At 48.1% G+C, this 18,948-nt stretch overlaps 1 protein-coding gene across 2 annotated transcripts; it reads left to right on the top strand.

Annotated features, from left to right (window-relative positions):
* Nucleotides 1-4,372: 4,372 nt before the first annotated feature.
* LOC135520370 (mediator of DNA damage checkpoint protein 1-like) lies at nt 4,373-18,680 on the top strand. Of its 2 annotated transcripts, none has more exons than XM_064945867.1 (10): nt 4,373-4,417; nt 4,654-4,801; nt 5,216-5,863; nt 6,661-6,739; nt 6,903-8,293; nt 8,512-12,293; nt 12,825-12,986; nt 13,150-13,332; nt 14,553-14,678; nt 15,672-18,680. In XM_064945867.1, exons 2-10 carry the CDS (start codon nt 4,666-4,668, stop codon nt 16,017-16,019), a joined length of 6,855 nt encoding a protein of 2,284 aa, XP_064801939.1. In that variant the 5' UTR covers nt 4,373-4,417; nt 4,654-4,665; the 3' UTR covers nt 16,020-18,680. The 2 variants fall into 2 exon arrangements, with proteins under 2 accessions (XP_064801939.1, XP_064801940.1); XM_064945868.1 differs by having other exon boundaries at nt 4,406-4,473.
* The last annotated feature ends 268 nt before the right edge of the window (nt 18,681-18,948 follow it).

Below are 18,948 nucleotides of genomic sequence, written 5' to 3'. Positions count from 1 at the left end.
CATCATGGGCCAGAGAGAAGGAATGTTAGTTATATCATTGGAATAACATTAAACTCACAGCATGTGAATGAACACATTATTCCATTATGAAAACAAATTACAGGCCCAAAGCAGCGCTATTCCCCGCTATGACAACAGACTAGCATCTGGATAAGATTACTTACTTCCGGCGCCGACAGAGATGGCCGCCTCGCTTCGCATTCCTAGGAAACTATGCAGTTTTTTGTTTTTTTATGTGTAATTTCTTACATTAGTACCCCAGGTCATCTTAGGTTTCATTACATACAGTCGAGAAGAACTACTGAATATAAGATCAGTGTCAACTCACCATCAGTACGACCAAGAATATGACTTTCGCGAAGCGAATCCTGTGTTCTGCCTTTCAACCAGGACAACGGAATGGATCCCAGCCAGCGACCCAAAAAAACGACTTCGTAAAAGAGGGAAACAAGGAGGTCTTCTGGTCAGACTACGGAGACGGGCACATCGTGCATTCTTCTCGCCAATGTCCAGTCTCTTGACAACAAGGTTGATGAAATCCGAGCAAGGGTAGCATTCCAGAGGGACATCAGAGAATCGAACGTTTTTTTCTTCACGGAAACATGGCTCACTGGAGAGACGCTATCGGAGGCGGTGCAGCCAGTGGGTTTCTCCACGCATCACGCCGACAGAAATAAACATCTTTCTGGTAATAAGAGGGGCGGGGGCGTATGCCGTATGGCTAACGAGACGTGGTGTGATCACAGAAACATACAGGAACTCAAATCCTTCTGTTCACCTGATTTAGAATTCCTCACAATCAAATGTCGACCACATTATCTACCAAGAGAATTCTCTTCGATTATAATCACAGCCGTATATATATTCCCCCCCAAGCAGACACATCGATGGCTCTGACCGAACTTTATTTGACTCTTTGCAAACTGGAATCCATACATCCTGAGGCTGCATTCATTGTAGCTGGGGATTTTAACAAGGCTAATCTGAAAACAAGACTCCCTAAATTGTATCAGCATATTGATTGCGCTACCAGGGCTGGCAAAACCTTGGATCATTGTTATTCTAACTTCCGCGACGCATATAAGGCCCTGCCACGCCCTCCTTTCGGAAAAGCTGACCACGACTCCATTTTGCTGATCCCTGCCTACAGACAGAAACTAAAACAAGAAGCTCCCACGCTGAGGTCTGTCCAACGCTGGTCCGACCAAGCTGACTCCACACTCCAAGACTGCTTCCATCACGTGGACTGGGACATGATTCGTATTGCGTCAGACAACAACATTGACGAATACGCTGATTCGGTGTGCGAGTTCATTAGAACGTGCGTTGAAGATGTCCTTCCCATAGCAACGATTAAAACATTCCCTAACCAGAAACCGTGGATTGATGGCAGCATTCGCGTGAAACTGAAAGCGTGAACCACTGCTTTTAATCAGGGCAAGGTGACTGGTAACATGACCGAATACAAACAGTGCAGCTATTTCCTCCGCAAGGCTATCAAACAAGCTAAGCGTCAGTATAGAGACAAAGTAGAATCTCAATTCAACGGCTCAGACACAAGAGGTATGTGGCAGGGTCTACAGTCAATCACGGACTACAAGAAGAAAACCAGCCCAGTCACGGACCAGGATGTCTTGCTCCCAGGCAGACTAAATAACTTTTTTGCCCGCTTTGAGGACAATACATTACATTACATTTAAGTCATTTAGCAGACGCTCTTATCCAGAGCGACTTACAAATACAGTGCCACTGACACGGCCTGCAACGAAAACATGCGGTCTCTCCTTCACTGCAGCCGAGGTGAGTAAACATTTAAACGTGTTAACCCTCGCAAGGCTGCAGGCCCAGACGGCATCCCCAGCCGCGCCCTCAGAGCATGCGCAGACCAGCTGGCTGGTGTGTTTACGGACACATTCAATCAATCCCTATACCAGTCTGCTGTTCCCACATGCTTCAAGAGGGCCACCATTGTTCCTGTTCCCAAGAAAGTTAAGGTAAATCAGCTAAACGACTACCGCCCCGTAGCACTCACTTCCGTCATCATGAAGTGCTTTGAGAGACTAGTCAAGGACCATATCACCTCCACCCTACCTGACACCCTAGACCCACTCCAATTTGCTTACCGCCCAAATAGGTCCACAGACGATGCAATCTCAACCACACTGCACACTGCCCTAACCCATCTGGACAAGAGGAATACCTATGTGAGAATGCTGTTCATCTTTTTTACAGCTCAGCATTTAACACCATAGTACCCTCCAAGCTCGTCATCAAGCTCGAGACCCTGGGTCTCGACCCCGCCCTGTGCAACTGGGTACTGGACTTCCTGACGGGCCGCCCCCAACATCTCCACCCCGCTGATCCTCAACACTGGGGCCCCACAAGGGTGCGTTCTGAGCCCTCTCCTCTACTCCCTGTTCACCCACGACTGCGCGGCCACGCACGCCTCCAACTCAATCATCAAGTTTGCGGACGACACAACAGTGGTAGGCTTGATTACCAACAACGACGAGACGGCCTTCAGGGAGGAGGTGAGGGCCCTCGGAGTGTGGTGTCAGGAAAATAACCTCACACTCAACGTCAACAAAACTATGGAGATGATTGTGGACTTCAGGAAACAGCAGAGGGAACACCCCCCTATCCACATCGATGGAATAGTAGTGGAGAGGGCAGTAAGTTTTAAGTTTCTCGGCATACACATCAAAGACAAACTGAATTGGTCCACTCACACAGACAGCATCGTGAAGAAGGCGCAGCGGCGCCTCTTCAACCTCAGGAGGCTGAAGAAATTTGGCTTGTCACCAAAAGCACTCACAATCTTCTACAGATGCACAATCGAGAGCATCCTGGCGGGCTGTATCACCGCCTGGTACGGCAACTGCTCCGCCCTCAACCGTAAGGCTCTCCAGAGGGTAGTGAGGTCTGCACAATGCATCACCGGGGGCAAATTACCTGCCCTCCAGGACACCTACACCACCCGATGTTACAGGAAGGCCATAAAGATCATCAAGGACAACACCCACCCGAGCCACTGCCTGTTCACCCCGATATCATCCAGAAGGCGAGGTCAGTACAGGTGCATCAAAGCTGGGACCGAGAGACTGAAAAACAGCTTCTATCTCAAGGCCATCAGACTGTTAAACAGCAACCACTAACATTGAGTGGCTGCTGCCAACACACTGACTCAACTCCAGCCACTTTAATAATGGGAATTGATGGGAAATGATGTAAAATATATCACTAGCCACTTTAAACAATGCTACCTAATATAATGTTTACATACCCTACATTATTCATCTCATATGTATACGTATATACTGTACTCTATATCATCTACTGCATCCTTATGTAATACATGTATCACTAGCCACTTTAACTATGCCACTTTGTTTACATACTCATCTTATACGTATATACTGTACTCGATACCATCTACTGTATCTTGCCAATGCTGCTCTGTACCATCACTCATTCATATATCTTTATGTACATATTCTTTATCCCCTTACACTGTGTATAAGAAATTAGTTTTGGAATTGTTAGTTAGATTACTTGTTGGTTATTACGGCATTGTCGGAACTAGAAGCACAAGCATTTCGCTACACTCGCATTAACATCTGCTAACCATGTGTATGTGACAAATAAAATTTGATTTGATTTGATTTGAAGTGCAGCAATAAGGCTTGAACTGCCTCAAAATTGAACAAAACTATGAATATTCATGAACACAATAGAATAGGCCTGTATTAGTAATGATGCAATAGCCAGAAAATTATATTTAAGAATGGTTTGCTCTTACTCTTTCCATTCAATTGTTATAATATAAAATGGAACACCATAAGGGAACATTTATGAGTTGGGAAGTGTGTACCCAGAGTAATGCGTTCAAATAATACACGTTCATAAATGAAACAGAGAACAGACACTAGAGAAGGGAAATGGCTGTGTAAACACTGATGCAAATGATACCGGTTCCCAAACTATCCGAATAATAATGGAAAGATTCACTCCTATTCCTATAATAAAAGTAAAATCTCATTGGATCGCTCCGAAAGGAGAAAAAGCGCTTCAGTGGAGAAACACGCCCCTTTGTCTGTCCAGCGCGGTAAAAATAGTCGAATTTGTATTGCATGGCCGGGTATCCAGGGTGGGCGGAGTTTGAACATTTTAGACCATTCCATTGGTCCTTATGTCAAATCTCGACTCACCCGGAGCGCCAATAAATGCCCAAGTCATAACATTCATATCCAATCAAATCCTTAATTATGATGATCGAGATTCTTTTTACCCAATCATCACAAATAATAGTATAACTGACAGCCGTTTCGACCAATAATCTTATGGACCCGCCCACCAAAGGCGGGCAGATATTCTACCGGAAATGCACTAGTTTTTCGTCGTTCGAAATGCATGCACAGTAAGTCTGGTGTTTTGAAGAAAAAGTGAATATCCATTAAAAATGTGTTCTTTATGGTAATTGGTGGCCTTGTTTTACTGAATAAGTCATAGTCAAATTTAGAAACGTAGCTTCTAACTTAGCTTGCTAGACTATCTTCTAACGTTAGCCAGCCAGTGCATCCCGATAAAACAATTTAGCTGACAAACTAATGACTGTTTTACTGCCATGTTTTCTGTCTCTTTGGCTGATTTTAGATTGAAGGGTGAATGGAGGCAACACAGCTGATCGATGACTCAATATTGGAAGAGTCAGAGGAGGAGGATGGAGAGATGCGAAAAGAGAAGCGAGGAGAGCCACTGGCAAAACTCAGGGTGTTAAAAAATGAACACATCTCAGAGACTGGTGAGTAGAGCCCTGTTATGTCCCCAGCCTTTCTATATAATCTTTTAACCTTTACAAATACTCATAGACTTGTACAATATCTGGCATTCTGTTGCATGCATTGCTTTCCCTCTTACTTTGTTTCATCAACACAAGATTTGAGATATTCAGCAGGTAGACTAGTGGTTAGAGCATTGGGCCAGTAACCGAAAGGTTGCTGGATCGAAGGTAAAAATCTGTTGTTCTGCCCCTGAACAAGGCAGTTAACCCACTTTCATAGTAAATGAGAATTTGTTCTTAACTGACTTGCCTGGTTAAATAAAACACTTGTTTATCAAAGTTTTTCATGAAATAGTGATGTTAGTTTATGACATGTTTATATTTGCTGCTAAAAGCAGTATTTTATTGATACTCCCCCCTCCCCCTCTTTCTCAGAGTTGCCTCTCTACCAGGGAGAGAATGTGTTGGGTCGAAACCCAAACTCCTGCTCCCTTCCCCTCATGGCACCTTCTGTATCCAAGCAACACACCGTCATCTCCATCTCAATGTTTCGCGGCAACCGTTGTCGTGGCAAAGTTGCCGGCATGGAGACAGAGGCTTTAGTGTGGGACCTGGGCAGCATGAATGGGACAAGGAAGGGCCGGACCAAACTGACCCCTCACGTCCGCTACGCTCTGACTGATGGAGAGTGTGTGGTAATAGCTGACATCCCCTGCCAGTATGTCTCTGTGGACCAGAGGGGGGGACAGGGGCACATGCAGAACCTGACCAACGCACACTCTGGAAGGGGAAGGAGGACAGGGCCAGACAGGAAGGCCCAGTTCAGAGGAAGCCCTAGCGGCCAAGGTCTGGGACGAGAGACTGGCACACCGAAGACTGAGAGACCGACTGAGGGTAGAGGAGTCAATGGAGAGATGGGGGCACCATTGTCGACTGAGCTGGGTGGAAAAGGTAAAACTCGGGCCATACACCTGTCGTTGGAACAAACCCCCACAAAGCCTGAGAGGACACTGGTGCCTGAATCTGAGTCTGACTCCGACGGAGATCGAGAGGGACGGAGAGACAAACGGGGAAAGTACTTTGGTAAAATTATGTTTTTGTTTCACTTGCTGTAATCTGATCTAGCTTTGTTGTAGTGTTTTGTAAATATCTATTTCTCCCCTTTCTCTACCTCTCCCTTTCTCTACCTCTCACTTGCGTTGTCTCTACCTCTCCCTCTCTCCCTCTCTCTTTCGTTCTCTCTACCTCTCTTTCGTTCTCTCTACCTCTCTCTTTCGTTCTCTCTACCTCTCTCTTTCGTTCTCTCTACCTCTCTCTTTCGTTCTCTCTACCTCTCTTTCGTTCTCTCTACCTCTCTCTTTCGTTCTCTCTACCTCTCTCTTTCGTTCTCTCTACCTCTCTCTTTCGTTCTCTCTACCTCTCTCTTTCGTTCTCTCTACCTCTCTCTTTCGTTTCTCTCTACCCCTCTCTCTCTCTACCCCTCTCTCTCTACACCTCTCTCTCTTGTTCTCTCTCTACACCTCTCTCTCGTTCTCTCTCTACACCTCTCTCTCTACACCTCTCTCTCTCTACCCTCTCTCTCTCTACCCCTCTCTCTCTCCCTCTCTCTACCCCTCTCTCTCTCTTGTTCTCTCTCTACCCCCTCTCTCTCTCTCTCTCTCTACCTCTCTCAATTCAATTCAAGGGCTTTATTGGCATGGGAAACGTGTTAACATTGCCAAAGCAAGTAAGGTAGATAATATATAAAGTGAATATATAAAGTGAAATAAACCCCTCTCTCTCTCTCTCTCTCTCTACCCCTCTCTCTCTCTCTACCCCTCTCTCTCTCTCTCTCTCTCTCTACCCCTCTCTCTATTGTTCTCTCTCTTTTTCTCTGTTAGTCTCTGATTCTGACTCCCATGTGTCCAGTCCCACCTGTTCTACATTCCTCAGTCCTACAAACAAAGTCATTCCAGAGGGGTAAAGTTCCCATCCATCCAATCATTTACACTTCAGTAACCTGATATCAACACTGAACACTTAAGTATTGAATTATATTTTAAATATAATTTATATATATATATTAGAATACAGTGGGTGTTTGTATTCAAAGTGAAGTCACCTTTTCTTGTATGTCTAACAGTGAGGACGACAAACCCATCACTCCCTCTGCTAAAAACAGACCCAATAAAGTAGTGAGCGTCAGTGAGGAGGAGGGCGACATGGATGGACCGAGACAGCAGCCCAGGAGAAGAAGAGCACAAGTGATAGTGGACGACAGCGAAGAAGAGGAGGAGGGGAAGGAAGGCACAGAGGCACTAGGAGAGAAGGGACCTGGGAAAAGGACAAGAGGAAAAGAGGATGTGTCAGTGGTGAACCAGGTCAGTCAAGCTGAGAGAGATGCACCAATGGTGTCTACAGAGGACACGTTTAACATGGACAGTGACACAGACGTAGAGGGAGAGGAGGAGATGGGGCTGTCTGCACCTGTAAAAAGTGTTAAGCCACCAGCCGCAACAGAACCTCCTACTACAGACTCTGACCCAGGCCAGATCCACATGGACAGTGATACTGATGTGGAGGAAGGAGATACTATGGACGTTGACGCTAAGTTAATGCTAACTGCAGCCGATGTGGAGAGGAAACCAGTAGATTCTGTCCCAGTGGTGCAGCCAACAGAGATCCACCTGGACAGTGATACAGACGTGGATGATGATGTTGTTGTGTCAGACAGTGCTACCAATGTTACCTCCTTCGTATCCGATCCGGCTGAGAAACCAGACGATCCTGCCCCTGCAGTGCCACCCGTAGAATTCCACCCAGACACTGACACAGATGTGGAAGAGGAGGACACAGACACACATTCCAAAACAGTTCCAGAATCAGATTCTAGTGGGATCAGAACAGGGATTGCTGGTCCCCAGGAGATCCTTTTGGACAGTGATACTGATGAAGAAGACAACCCGTTTACCCCTCCGGCCAGCAGCAGAACAGCGGAGCTCCTTAATCCACCCACCAGTGTAGGACCTGCAGCTGCTGCTCCTCTGGAGATCAGGTCTGACAGCGACACTGACTTAGAGGAAGACGCCACACAGACCATGAACCTTTCTCCTCCTAATGTTGCCACGGTAACAGAAGACGCGGGGTTGGCATCTCGACAGGCCGTGCTTCCATCACCCACAACAACGACAATCGATCTCAGGTCTCAGGACTCTGATGCTGACACAGATGCTGAGGAGGAGAGGTTGGAACCCAAACCCCCCCGGTGTCGGCCCCCAGCAGGGATGGTCCCGGAGTCGGACCTCAGTGAGCCCAGTGACTTCAGGGTGGACAGTGATACGGAGGAGGATGGACCAGGAGAGGCAGGCCAGGGACAGACTGCATGTCGGCTCAGAGAGGGGGCAGTTGGCCCTGGGCTGCTCCCCCTGGGAGGTTCCCCTGGCCCTCATCAGAAGTGCTCCACCCCTTTGGCATCGTCAGTACAGGAGGAGATGGAGACTCAGGCCTTCTTCAGTCCCTCTGACTCCTTCAGACGTAAGTCATTGATTGTATGGTTTGCATAAATCACACCCTGAATCCAATGTAATGTACAGCCTTTGACCAGGGTCCATAGGGCTCTGGTCAAAAGTGCTGCACTATAACGGGAATAGGGTGCCATTTGGGACACAGGCATAGACTTTGACAAGAGATTATACATTTCCAATGGAAACTGCCGTGTTCATTTGTAACCTGTCTCTATCTTTCCTCCTCAGACCCAGCTCTCCATCCTGTGCTGAGGCCTACAGCAGCATTGTCCTGCTCTGCATCAGACAGCCAGGAGGACGATGACTTTGTGGTGGCCGAGACCCAGTCATTTGTGTTGGAGGCCCAGAACCAGGGCCATCAGAGCAGCCTTCCAGTGGAACCAACCCTGGATGCTACGCAGCCCTACGGTCTGGAGCCTTTGTTGGGGGAGGACCGGGAGGAGCAGCCCAGCCGAGGCTCCTTCCAGCTGGGTCTATCAGACAGCAGGGACCTCAGCCTCCAGGCCAGGGACCAGGCCTCAGAGAGCCCCCAGGCTTTCAGCTCCCCAGATAGGGATTCTGACCTGGAGGCCACCCAGACCTATGGATCTGGAGGGGGGAGCGAGGAGCCTGGCCTGGGCCAGAGGTCTGTGGTGTTCCGGAGGAACAGGCAGGTGGACTCTGCCCTGGAGGCAACACAGGCTTATGCTGCCCAGCCTCGCAGTGACACAGAGGAGGAAGAGGAGACCCCCACCACGTCTAATGTTGCTACGACTGAAACCCTGCCCATGTCTGCCGATGAGGAAGAGGAGGAAGGTTTGGTTGGGGCCATGCCCTCAACCCCAGTAAGGAGAGGGAGATCTGGAGGAGTGAGGGAGAGAAAGGAAGAGGAGCAGGAGACCCAGACTGGTGACGTGCTGATCAACCAATACCTCTCCACAGCTCAAACTCTGAACATGGTCCAGGAGAGTGATGATGAGGAAGAAGCCAAACCAGACTCACCCAGAGGGAGAGGACAGTCCCAAGAACAGACAGTAGACGAGGAAGAGACACAGACTGTTTGCTCCTACCTCTCCACTGCTGAAACCCAGCCCATGTTTACTGATGCTGCTGCTGAGGATGATGACAATGAGGAGGAAGAACTCAAACCTCCATCACCCAGAAGGAGGGGAAGGTCCCAGAGAGGGAGAGTAGGAGAGGAGGAGACACAACCTAGTGAGTTCCTCACCAGCTCACACATCTCCACCGCTGAAACTCAGCCTATGGGTACTTGTCATACTGAGGAAGAGGAGGACACCAAAGATAAAGGACGGGCTCAGAGAGGGCGAGGGAAAGAATCGGAGGCTGGGACAAGCGGTGTCAGCAGTAGAGGTAGAAGAGGAGCTAGAGGAGAAGAGGAAGAAGAGGAGAGCGCTGAGCCTCCAAAGACACAGACAAGACGGAAGGGGAAGGCTGTGAACACCGCAGGAGGCAGAGGGAGGAGAGGGAAGGGGAAGGCTGTGAACACCGCAGGAGGCAGAGGGAGGAGAGGGAAGGTGGTGCCTGAGGAGGGAGAGAGTGAGAAAGAAGAAGAGGTGGAGGTGGTTGAGCAAGGGAGAAGAGGAAGAAAGAGTGTGAAACAACAGAAAGAGGGAGAAAAAGAAAGACTTGAGAGGGAACAGAGAGAGGAGGAAGAGGGAATAGAGAAGGAAAGACTTGAGAGGGAACAGAGAGAGGAGGAAGAGGGAATAGAAAAGGAAAGACTTGAGAGGGAACAGAGAGAGGAGGAAGAGGGAATAGAGAAGGAAAGACTTGAGAGGGAACAGAGAGAGGAGGAAGAGGGAATAGAGAAGGAAAGACTTGAGAGGGAACAGAGAGAGGAGGAAGAGGGAATAGAGAAGGAAAGACTTGAGAGGGAACAGAGAGAGGAGGAAGAGGGAATAGAGAAGGAAAGACTTGAGAGGGAACAGAGAGAGGAGGAAGAGGGAATAGAGAAGGAAAGACTTGAGAGGGAACAGAGAGAGGAGGAAGAGGGAATAGAGAAGGAAAGACTTGAGAGGGAACAGAGAGAGGAGGAAGAGGGAATAGAGAAGGAAAGACTTGAGAGGGAACAGAGAGAGGAGGAAGAGGGAATAGAGAAGGAAAGACGAGAACAGGCTGAGAAGGAACGGTTGCAGAAGGAAAAAGTAGAATCAGAAAGGGTTATGAAGGAACAACAGGACAGAGAGAGGATGGAACAGGAACTTAAAGAACAAGATGAGAGATTAGAGAGGGAGAGAGAGAAAAGAGAAGAAACAGGAAGGATGGAGAGAGAGAAAAGAGAACAGGAGGAAAGAGAGCGGCTTGAGAGGGAAAGGAAGGAACGAGAAGAGCAAGAAAGACTGGAGCGAGAAAAGGAGAGATTAGAGAGAGAAGAAAAAGAGATAATGGAGAGGAAAGAAAGAGAAGAGAGGAAAAGACTGGAGTGGGAGAAAAAAGAGAAGCAAGAAAAATTGGAGCTAAAAAGCATGGAAAGGGAAGCACTTGTGCGATTGGAGCGAGAGAGGGTGGAAAGAGAGGAGAAAGAGAGAATAGAGGGAGAACAAGCAGAAAATGAAAGATTGGAAAAAGAGCGTAAAGAGATATTGGAGAAGGAAAAAATGGAAAGAGAAGAGATGAAAAAACAGGAGCGAGAACGACTGAAGAAGAACAAGGAAGAGAAGGAGCGATTAGACAGGGAAATAAAGGAGAGAAACCTGAAAGAAAAACTGGAGAGGGAGAAGGAAAGAGAAAAGAGGGAAGCCGAGGAGAAAGAAAAGGAGATTAAAGAACGACAAGCGAAGGAACAAGGAGAAAAACAAACAAAGAAAGACAACGAAAATGAGCCAAAAACATCCACTAGAGGTCGCAGAGCAAACACCAGGAGAACCGTCATGGTTCCACCCACAACTGAACCACAAACTGAACCTGATATTCTGTCCAGCCAACCAGAACCAGTCCCAGCAAGTATAACTAGGTCTCGCTCTAACTCTGTCAGCTCTGAGAGATCCACCTCCAACATAGGTACCCAGGGGAGCAGAGGGAGAGGGGGAAGGAAGACCACCAGCACCACAGAGTCTGCCCCTGGTCCAGACAACCCCACCCGCAATAGCACCAGGAGACGGACGTTGGTCGGGACGGTTGTGGCTCCCCCTACTGCTGTGGAGGTCACAGTGCAGGACATTCTCTCCAGCGAACAGTTTGTTGCCAGGAGAACCCGCTCTCGCTCCAGCTCCACCAACTCCCACAGCTCCCTCAACTCAGAGGTCTCCACCGGTATCGCGGCTAGCGTGAGCTCTCAGAGCAAAGGGAGGGGAGGAGGGAGGAGGAAGACTGGAACAGAGTCTGTCTCTCCCAGTAACAGGCAGAGTGAGCAGCCTCCAGCCCCCAAGCCCACAGCCAGAGGCAGGAGAAGCCAGAAGGTTGAGGATGAGGTTCCACACCCTGAGATTAATGAGAAGGCTGATTCTCAGGAGGCTGGTGGTACCACTAGAGGGCAGAAGAAAACAGACAAAACCAATGAGCCAGACCCTGTAGTAGCAGATGAAGAAACCACTCCAGCCCAGGTAACAGAGGACTCCCCCGCTCCTAGAGGGAATGGAAGAGGCCGGGGCCGAGGCGGCCAGAAAGACAACACACCTGAATCCACCACTACAACAGCAGGAGGGGAAACTCAGATTGAAGAGGGAGTGGGGTCTAAAACAGGTGGGAAAGGGAGGAAGAGGGGGCTGGAAGAGGAGGAGAGCAGTGAGTTCAAGGTTCCCCGGGGGAAAGCAAAGGTTCAGAGGGGAGGGAGACGCAGGGCAGCAGAGGAAGGAGAGAAAGAGGAGAAACCTGCATCCACTCCAGCAAAGAGAGGCAGAGCCTCCACTGCACAGGTGAAAAAGATAGCAGAGGAGGAGAAGAGTATGGAGAGACATAGTGAGAAGATGGAAGAGGAAGAGGCTGGTGCTGTGCAGAGGAAAGTCCGAGGCAGGCAGTCGACGGTTCACATAAAGAAAGAAGAGGAATCTGTTTTGGACTCTAATTCTGTGGTAATGTTCTCTCTCCATCTGCTCCATCTCTCACTCCCTCAGCCATGGGAGTACACTGACATCTCTCTCTCCCTCAGCCATGGGAGTACACTGACATCTCTCTCTCCCTCAGCCATGGGAGTACACTGACATCTCTCTCTCCCTCAGCCATGGGAGTACACTGACATCTCTCTCTCCCTCAGCCATGGGAGTACACTGACATCTCTCTCTCCCTCAGCCATGGGAGTACACTGACATCTCTCTCTCCCTCAGCCATGGGAGTACACTGACATCTCTCTCTCCCTCAGCCATGGGAGTACACTGACATCTCTCTCTCCCTCAGCCATGGGAGTACACGGGCTATCTTTGCATAACAGCCCAAGTAATGAATTAAGTGGTTCAATGTGCATAACTGTCAGTTTGTATACACCCTGTATTACTGAATAATGAGACTCTGTCTCTCTCTCTCTTCCTCTCTTCCCCATCTCCTTGCTTCTCTCCTCCCGCTCACCCCCCCCTCTCTCTTCCACCCCCTACCCCTCTCTGCTTCAGGTGCCCCAGACCCCTACAGGTAAGGGCAGAGGTAAGCGTAGGGCCCCTGTGGAATCATCACCGTTTGCCAAGACCCCTCGCTCCTCCTCTGCCTCTCCCCTGTCCTCTCTCTCCTCGCCTGGGACACTGGGCCGAGCTAGGGCCTCCACGCCGTCCTATAAGGTAAGCTAATGGACGTGTGTGTGTGTGTTTAGTGTCTGTGTGTTAGAGCATTTAATCTCTCTGCACAGTCATGTATGTGGTTTTTGAAAGCCCTCCCTTCCTCTTACTCTCTATACCTCATTCTGTCCCTCCTTCTGTCCTTTGACCCCCCCTCTCCTCTCAGGTGTTGTTTACAGGAGTGGTGGATGAGGAGGGGGGAAAGGTGGTGTCTCGTCTGGGGGGCAGCCTGGCGAAGGGCGTGGCCGACATGACCCACCTGGTGACTGACAGGATCCGACGCACCGTCAAGTTCCTGTGTGCTGTGGCCCGTGGCGTGCCCGTCGTCACCACCGATTGGCTGGATAAGGTTAGTCCCTGCCCCCCCCACCAGGAAGTGAAGATGGATGACCTGAAGATTGTAAAAATAGAATACACATCCCTGTTACGTGTAATGGGGTGGTTGGAGTCAGAGCCTATTTTTTTTTTTTTGTTCACTGTACTTTCTATTTCGCTCTCTCTCCGACACCTCTCTCTTTTCCCCTCACACCTACTCTCTCTTTTCCCCTCACACCTCCCCTCTCTCTGACACACACTGCCTCTTTTCCCCTCACATCTCCCCTCTCTCTCTCCGACACACACTGCCTCTTTTCCCCTCTCTCTCTCTGACACACACTGCCTCTTTTCCCCTCACACCTCCCCTCTCTCTCTCCGACACACACTGCCTCTTTTCCCCTCACACCTCCCCTCTCTCTCTCCGACACACACTGCCTCTTTTCCCCTCCCAACGCCTCACACCACCTCTCTCTCTCTCTCGCCGACGCACACTGCCTCTTTTCCCCTCACACCTCCCCTCTCTCTCTCCGACACACACTGCCTCTTTTCCCCTCCCAACACCTCACACCACCTCTCTCTCGCCGACGCACACGGCCTCTTTTCCCCTCACACCTCCCCTCTCTCTCTCTGACACACACTGCCTCTTTTCCCCTCACACCTCCCCTCTCTCTCTCTGACACACACTGCCTCTTTTTCCCTCACACCTCCTCTCTCTCTCCGACACACACTGCCTCTTTTCCCCTCACACCTCCCCTCTCTCTCTCCGACGCACACTGCCTCTTTTCCCCTCACACCTCCCCTCTCTCTCTCCGACGCACACTGCCTCTTTTCCCCTCACACCTCCCCTCTCTCTCTCCGACGCACACTGCCTCTTTTCCCCTCACACCTCGTCTCTCTCTCCGACACACACTGCCTCTTTTCCCCTCCCAACACCTCACACCTCCTCTCTCTCTCTCTGACACACACTGCCTCTTTCCCCCTCACACCTCCCCTCTCTCTCTCTGACGCACACTGCCTCTTTTCCCCTCACACCTCGTCTCTCTCTCCGACACACACTGCCTCTTTTCCCCTCCCAACACCTCACACCTCCTCTCTCTCTCTGACACACACTGCCTCGTTCCCCCTCACACCTCCCCTCTCTCTCTCTGACGCACACTGCCTCTTTCCCCCTCACACCTCCCCTCTCTCTCTCTGACGCACACTGCCTCTCTCTCTCCTCTCTCTCCTCTCTTCTCTCTCTCTCTCCTCTCTCAGTGTGGTAAGGTGGGTAGTTTCCTACCTACTGACAGGTACCTGGTGAAGGACAGGGAGCAGGAGAACAAGTTCAGCTTCTGTCTGGAGGAATCACTGAGGACCGCCAGCACTCAACCTCTACTACAGGTACACACACACCCTCTCCTCCTCCTCCTCCTCCATCCAGCGGTCCAATTCATCCCTTTATGTTTGTGTGTTAATGTCCCAACTCGTGTGTGTGTGTGTGTGTGTGTGTGTGTGTGTGTGTGCGCGTGCTCCCCGCTTTGCTTTTATCTTTGTGTCTCCCATCCATGTTTATTCAACACACACACACACCCCTAGGAGAGTGCAGGCGCTAGGCAAATAATGACTCACAGGCACCCAGAGCTTATTCTGCATACTGTGTGAACAATCCACACTCCCCAATGGCCTCCTTTTATCTACGACTACACACCATACACTGTTGAAAACACAAGACACACTAAAGCCATGTCCTGAGATGATGGGTTTCTGTATAATCAAATGTTACTTGTCACATGCATCCTAAACAACAGGTGTGGACTACTGAAATGCTTACTTACGAGCCCTTCCCAACAAAGCAGAGAGAAAGAACACAGAGAAATAGTAGAAAAGTTAACCATGTAATAATAGATACATAATGAGTAATGATAACTTGTCTTTATACAAGGACTACCAGTACCTCGTGGATGTGCAGGGGTATGAGGTATTTGAGGTAGATATGTACATAGTGTATTCGGACTTTTTCCACATTTTGTTACGTTACAGCCTTGTTCTAAAATAAAAACAATAATAATGACATCTACACACGATACGCCATAATGACAAAACAAAACAGGTTTTTAGAAATGTTTTCAAATGTATTAAATATAAAGACCAGACTTCTCAGATGGTCTTTTGGAGAAGGCAGGGCAGGCAAGCTGCATTAACTGTTAATGTTGTGGTTGTGTTTAATGGGCAGGTCTCCCATAAGCTCAGTTCTGACTGAGCAGCAATCAGGCTATTATCTTATTCTTTCCTTTTTACTTCCTGTTTATCAAACTGGCCCTAGTGATGACACTGATTTGTAAATTTAAAAGGGAAATGAAACTCCAAATAAGAGCATGCCCTCTCCTCCCTCAGGGTTATGAGGTCCATGTGACCAGGTCAGTGTTGCCAGAGCCAGCCCAGATGAAGGACATCATTGTCTGTAGCGGAGCTCACTTCCTCTCCAAGATGCCCTCCTCTCAGAAGGCCCAGGCCCGGACCCTAGTGATATCATGTGGGGAGGACTGGTCTCTCTGTGCTCCTGCACTCTCTGCTTCTCTCCCTGTCCTCAGTGCTGAGTTCCTGCTAACTGGTATATTACAGCAGAGAGTGGACCTGGTAACCCATGTCCTCTCAGCCCCCAAACCCAGGGCCCTCTCAGCCCCCAAACCCAGGGCCCAGCCAGGAGCCAAAGGCCAGGCTAGTGGCAGGAAGAGAACGTAACAGAAAAACAAAATTCACCTGGGTGGTATTCATTAGTGCATACTGTAGCAAAACATGCAACAGAAAACAAAAACTAGTGTTGGAGAAGTTCAGGTAAACCCTCCCTGTTTTAGTCTGTTTTCTTCCGATAGGTGAATATGACCCTGTCCAGGGAGAAGGCATTACAGTTCCAGAGAAGACCGCAGACAGACGACACCTGTGTGTGTGTGTGTGTGTGTGTGTGTGTGTGTGTGTGTGTGTGTGTGTGTGTGTGTGTGTGTGTGTGTGTGTGTGTGTGTGTGTGAGAGAGTATGCAGCACCCACCTCCACCTGTATAGAGAACAGTAGCAGGACCAGGCCTCAGAGGAGTGGTAACTACAGTACTACTACCCTGGAGGGGCTGGAGACCATTAGACACCTGAGAGGGGGGAGAATGAGGATTCGGATGTAAAGGAGACAGTGATAGCATCCCAAATGGCACCCTATTGCCTACTTTTGACAAGAGCCCTGCACTATGTAGGGAGTAGAGTGCTATTTGGGACACCAATGTAAAAGGCTGGTGAGAGGAGATATCCACCTGTATGACCAACTAGACAAGATAGTTGAGAATGTATTCACACAGATACGAAGACAAACAAACCCAAGATATGGAAATCTATTCCTATGTTCGAGGGTAGAGAATACATGCAGAGAAATGCTCGGAATAGATTTGTTTATAAAAAAAAATGTAAATATGAGGTAAGAGAGAAGAGAGAGAGCAATACATGAGATAATTTACTGCCTATCACAGTGATATTTATTTTATCTGTCTCTTCCCTCCTTCTCCTGATCCTTCATCTACAGTTGAAGTCGGAAGTTTACATACACCTTAGCCAAATACATTTCAACTCAGTTTTTCACAATTCCTGACATTTAATCCTAGTAAAAAGTTCCTGCCTTAGGTCAGTTACGATCACCACTTTATTTTAAGAATGTGAAATGTCAGAATAAAAGTAGTGATTTATTTCAGCTTTTAGTTCTTTCATCACATTCCCAGAAGTTTACATACACTCAATTAATATTTGGTAGCATTGCCTTTAAACGGTTTAACTTGGGTCAAACGTCCCCAGGTAGCCTTCCACAAGCCTCCCCTGGCCCATTCCTCCTGACAGAGCTGGTGTATGAGTCAGATTTGTAGGCCTCCTTGCTCGCACATGCTTTTTCAGTTCTGCCCACAAATGTTCTATGGGATTGAGGTCAGGGCTTTGTGATGGTCACTTCAATACCTTGACTTTCTTGTCCTTAAGCCATTTTGCCACAACTTTGGAAGTATGCTTGGGGTCATTGTCCATTTGGAAGACCAATTTGCGACCAAGCTTTAACTTTCTGATGTCTTGAGATGTTGCTTCAATATATTCACATAATTTCCCACCTCATGATGCCATCTATTTTGTTAAGTGCACCAGTCCCTCCTGCAGCAAAGCACCCCCACAACATGATACTGCCACCCCTGTGCTTCACGGTTGGGATGGTGTTCTTCGGCTTGCAAGCCTCCCATTTTTCCTCCAAACATAACGATGGTCATTATGGCCGAACAGTTCTATTTTTGTTTCATCAGACCAGAGGACATTTCTCCAAAAAGTACGATCTTTGTCCCCATGTGCAGTTGCAAACTGTAACCTGGCTTTTTTTATGGCGGTTTTGGAGCAATGGCTTCTTCCTTGCTGAGCTGCCTTTCAGGTTATGTCGATATAGGACTCGTTTTACTGTGGATATAGGTACTTTTGTACCTGTTTCCTCCAGCAGGGTCCTTTGCTGTTGTTCTGGGATTGATTTACACTTTTCGCACCAAAGTACGTTCATCTCTAGGACACAGAACGCTTCTCCTTCCTGAGCGGTATGACGGCTGTGTGGTCCCATGGTGTTTATACTTGCGTACTATTGTTTGTACAGATGAACGTGGTACCTTCAGGCATTTGGAAATTTCTCCCAAGGATGAACCAGACTTGTGGAAGTCTACAAAAAAAAAAATTCTGAGGTCTTGGCTGATCTCTCTTCATTTTTCCATGATGTCATGCAAAGAGGTACTGAGTTTGAAGGTCGGCCTTGAAATACATCCACATGTACACCTCCAATTGACTCATGATGTCAATTAGCCTATCAAAAGCTTCTAAAGCCATGACATCATTTTCTGCAATTTTCCAAGCTGTTTAAAGGCACAGTCAACTTAGTGTCTGTAAACTTCTGACCCACTGGAATTGTGATGCAGTGAATTATAAGTTAAATAATCTGTCTGTAAACAATTGTTGGAAAAATTACTTGTGTCATGAACAAAGTAGATGTCCTAACCGACTTGCCAAAACGATAGTTTGTTAACGAGATTTGTGGAGTGGTTGAAAAATGAATTTTAATGACTCCAACCGAAGTGTATGTAAACTTCCGACTGCAACTGTATACTGATTAATAGCCATCCTCTCGCCTTTGTATAAAGATAACATATATATGTGTTTGTCTATTGCGCGAGGGTAATGTTGAATATACCAGGTCTTCACTAGCTGTGATTGCTGAGGGGACATTTCTTCAATCTTAGAGAAAGGACTGAACTGATTGTTTTAATGCTGCTCGTCCATCTACATCTTTGTATGTAGGAGTTAAATGTGTCTTTATTTACCGACCAATAAACCTTTCATACTGAACTTCTGAGTGATTAGTTAAATTGTATTTTTGTGGGGTGGAAATTTCTTATGGCACATGTTTCGATGTTTTATAATGATTTAGCTACCATTTCATGAAGTGTGTTTTTAGGTCTATTAATGGCGGTCAATGGACGAATGTTATCTGTGTTCTGTCCCTTCGTTCTGGCATAGTCTGGGCTTTGGGTTGTTTTAATACATCATAGATATACTCGATTGAGGTTGAACTAAATCCTTCGACTCAGCCTTCACTTCTACGTCTCAGCTGAATAGCCAAT

This window comes from Oncorhynchus masou, chromosome 29, assembly GCF_036934945.1.
Source record: "Oncorhynchus masou masou isolate Uvic2021 chromosome 29, UVic_Omas_1.1, whole genome shotgun sequence".
Taxonomy (NCBI): Eukaryota; Metazoa; Chordata; class Actinopteri; order Salmoniformes; family Salmonidae; genus Oncorhynchus; species Oncorhynchus masou.
Note: the sequence above shows the minus strand (reverse complement) of the source record. Positions and strands in the feature narration are given on the sequence as shown.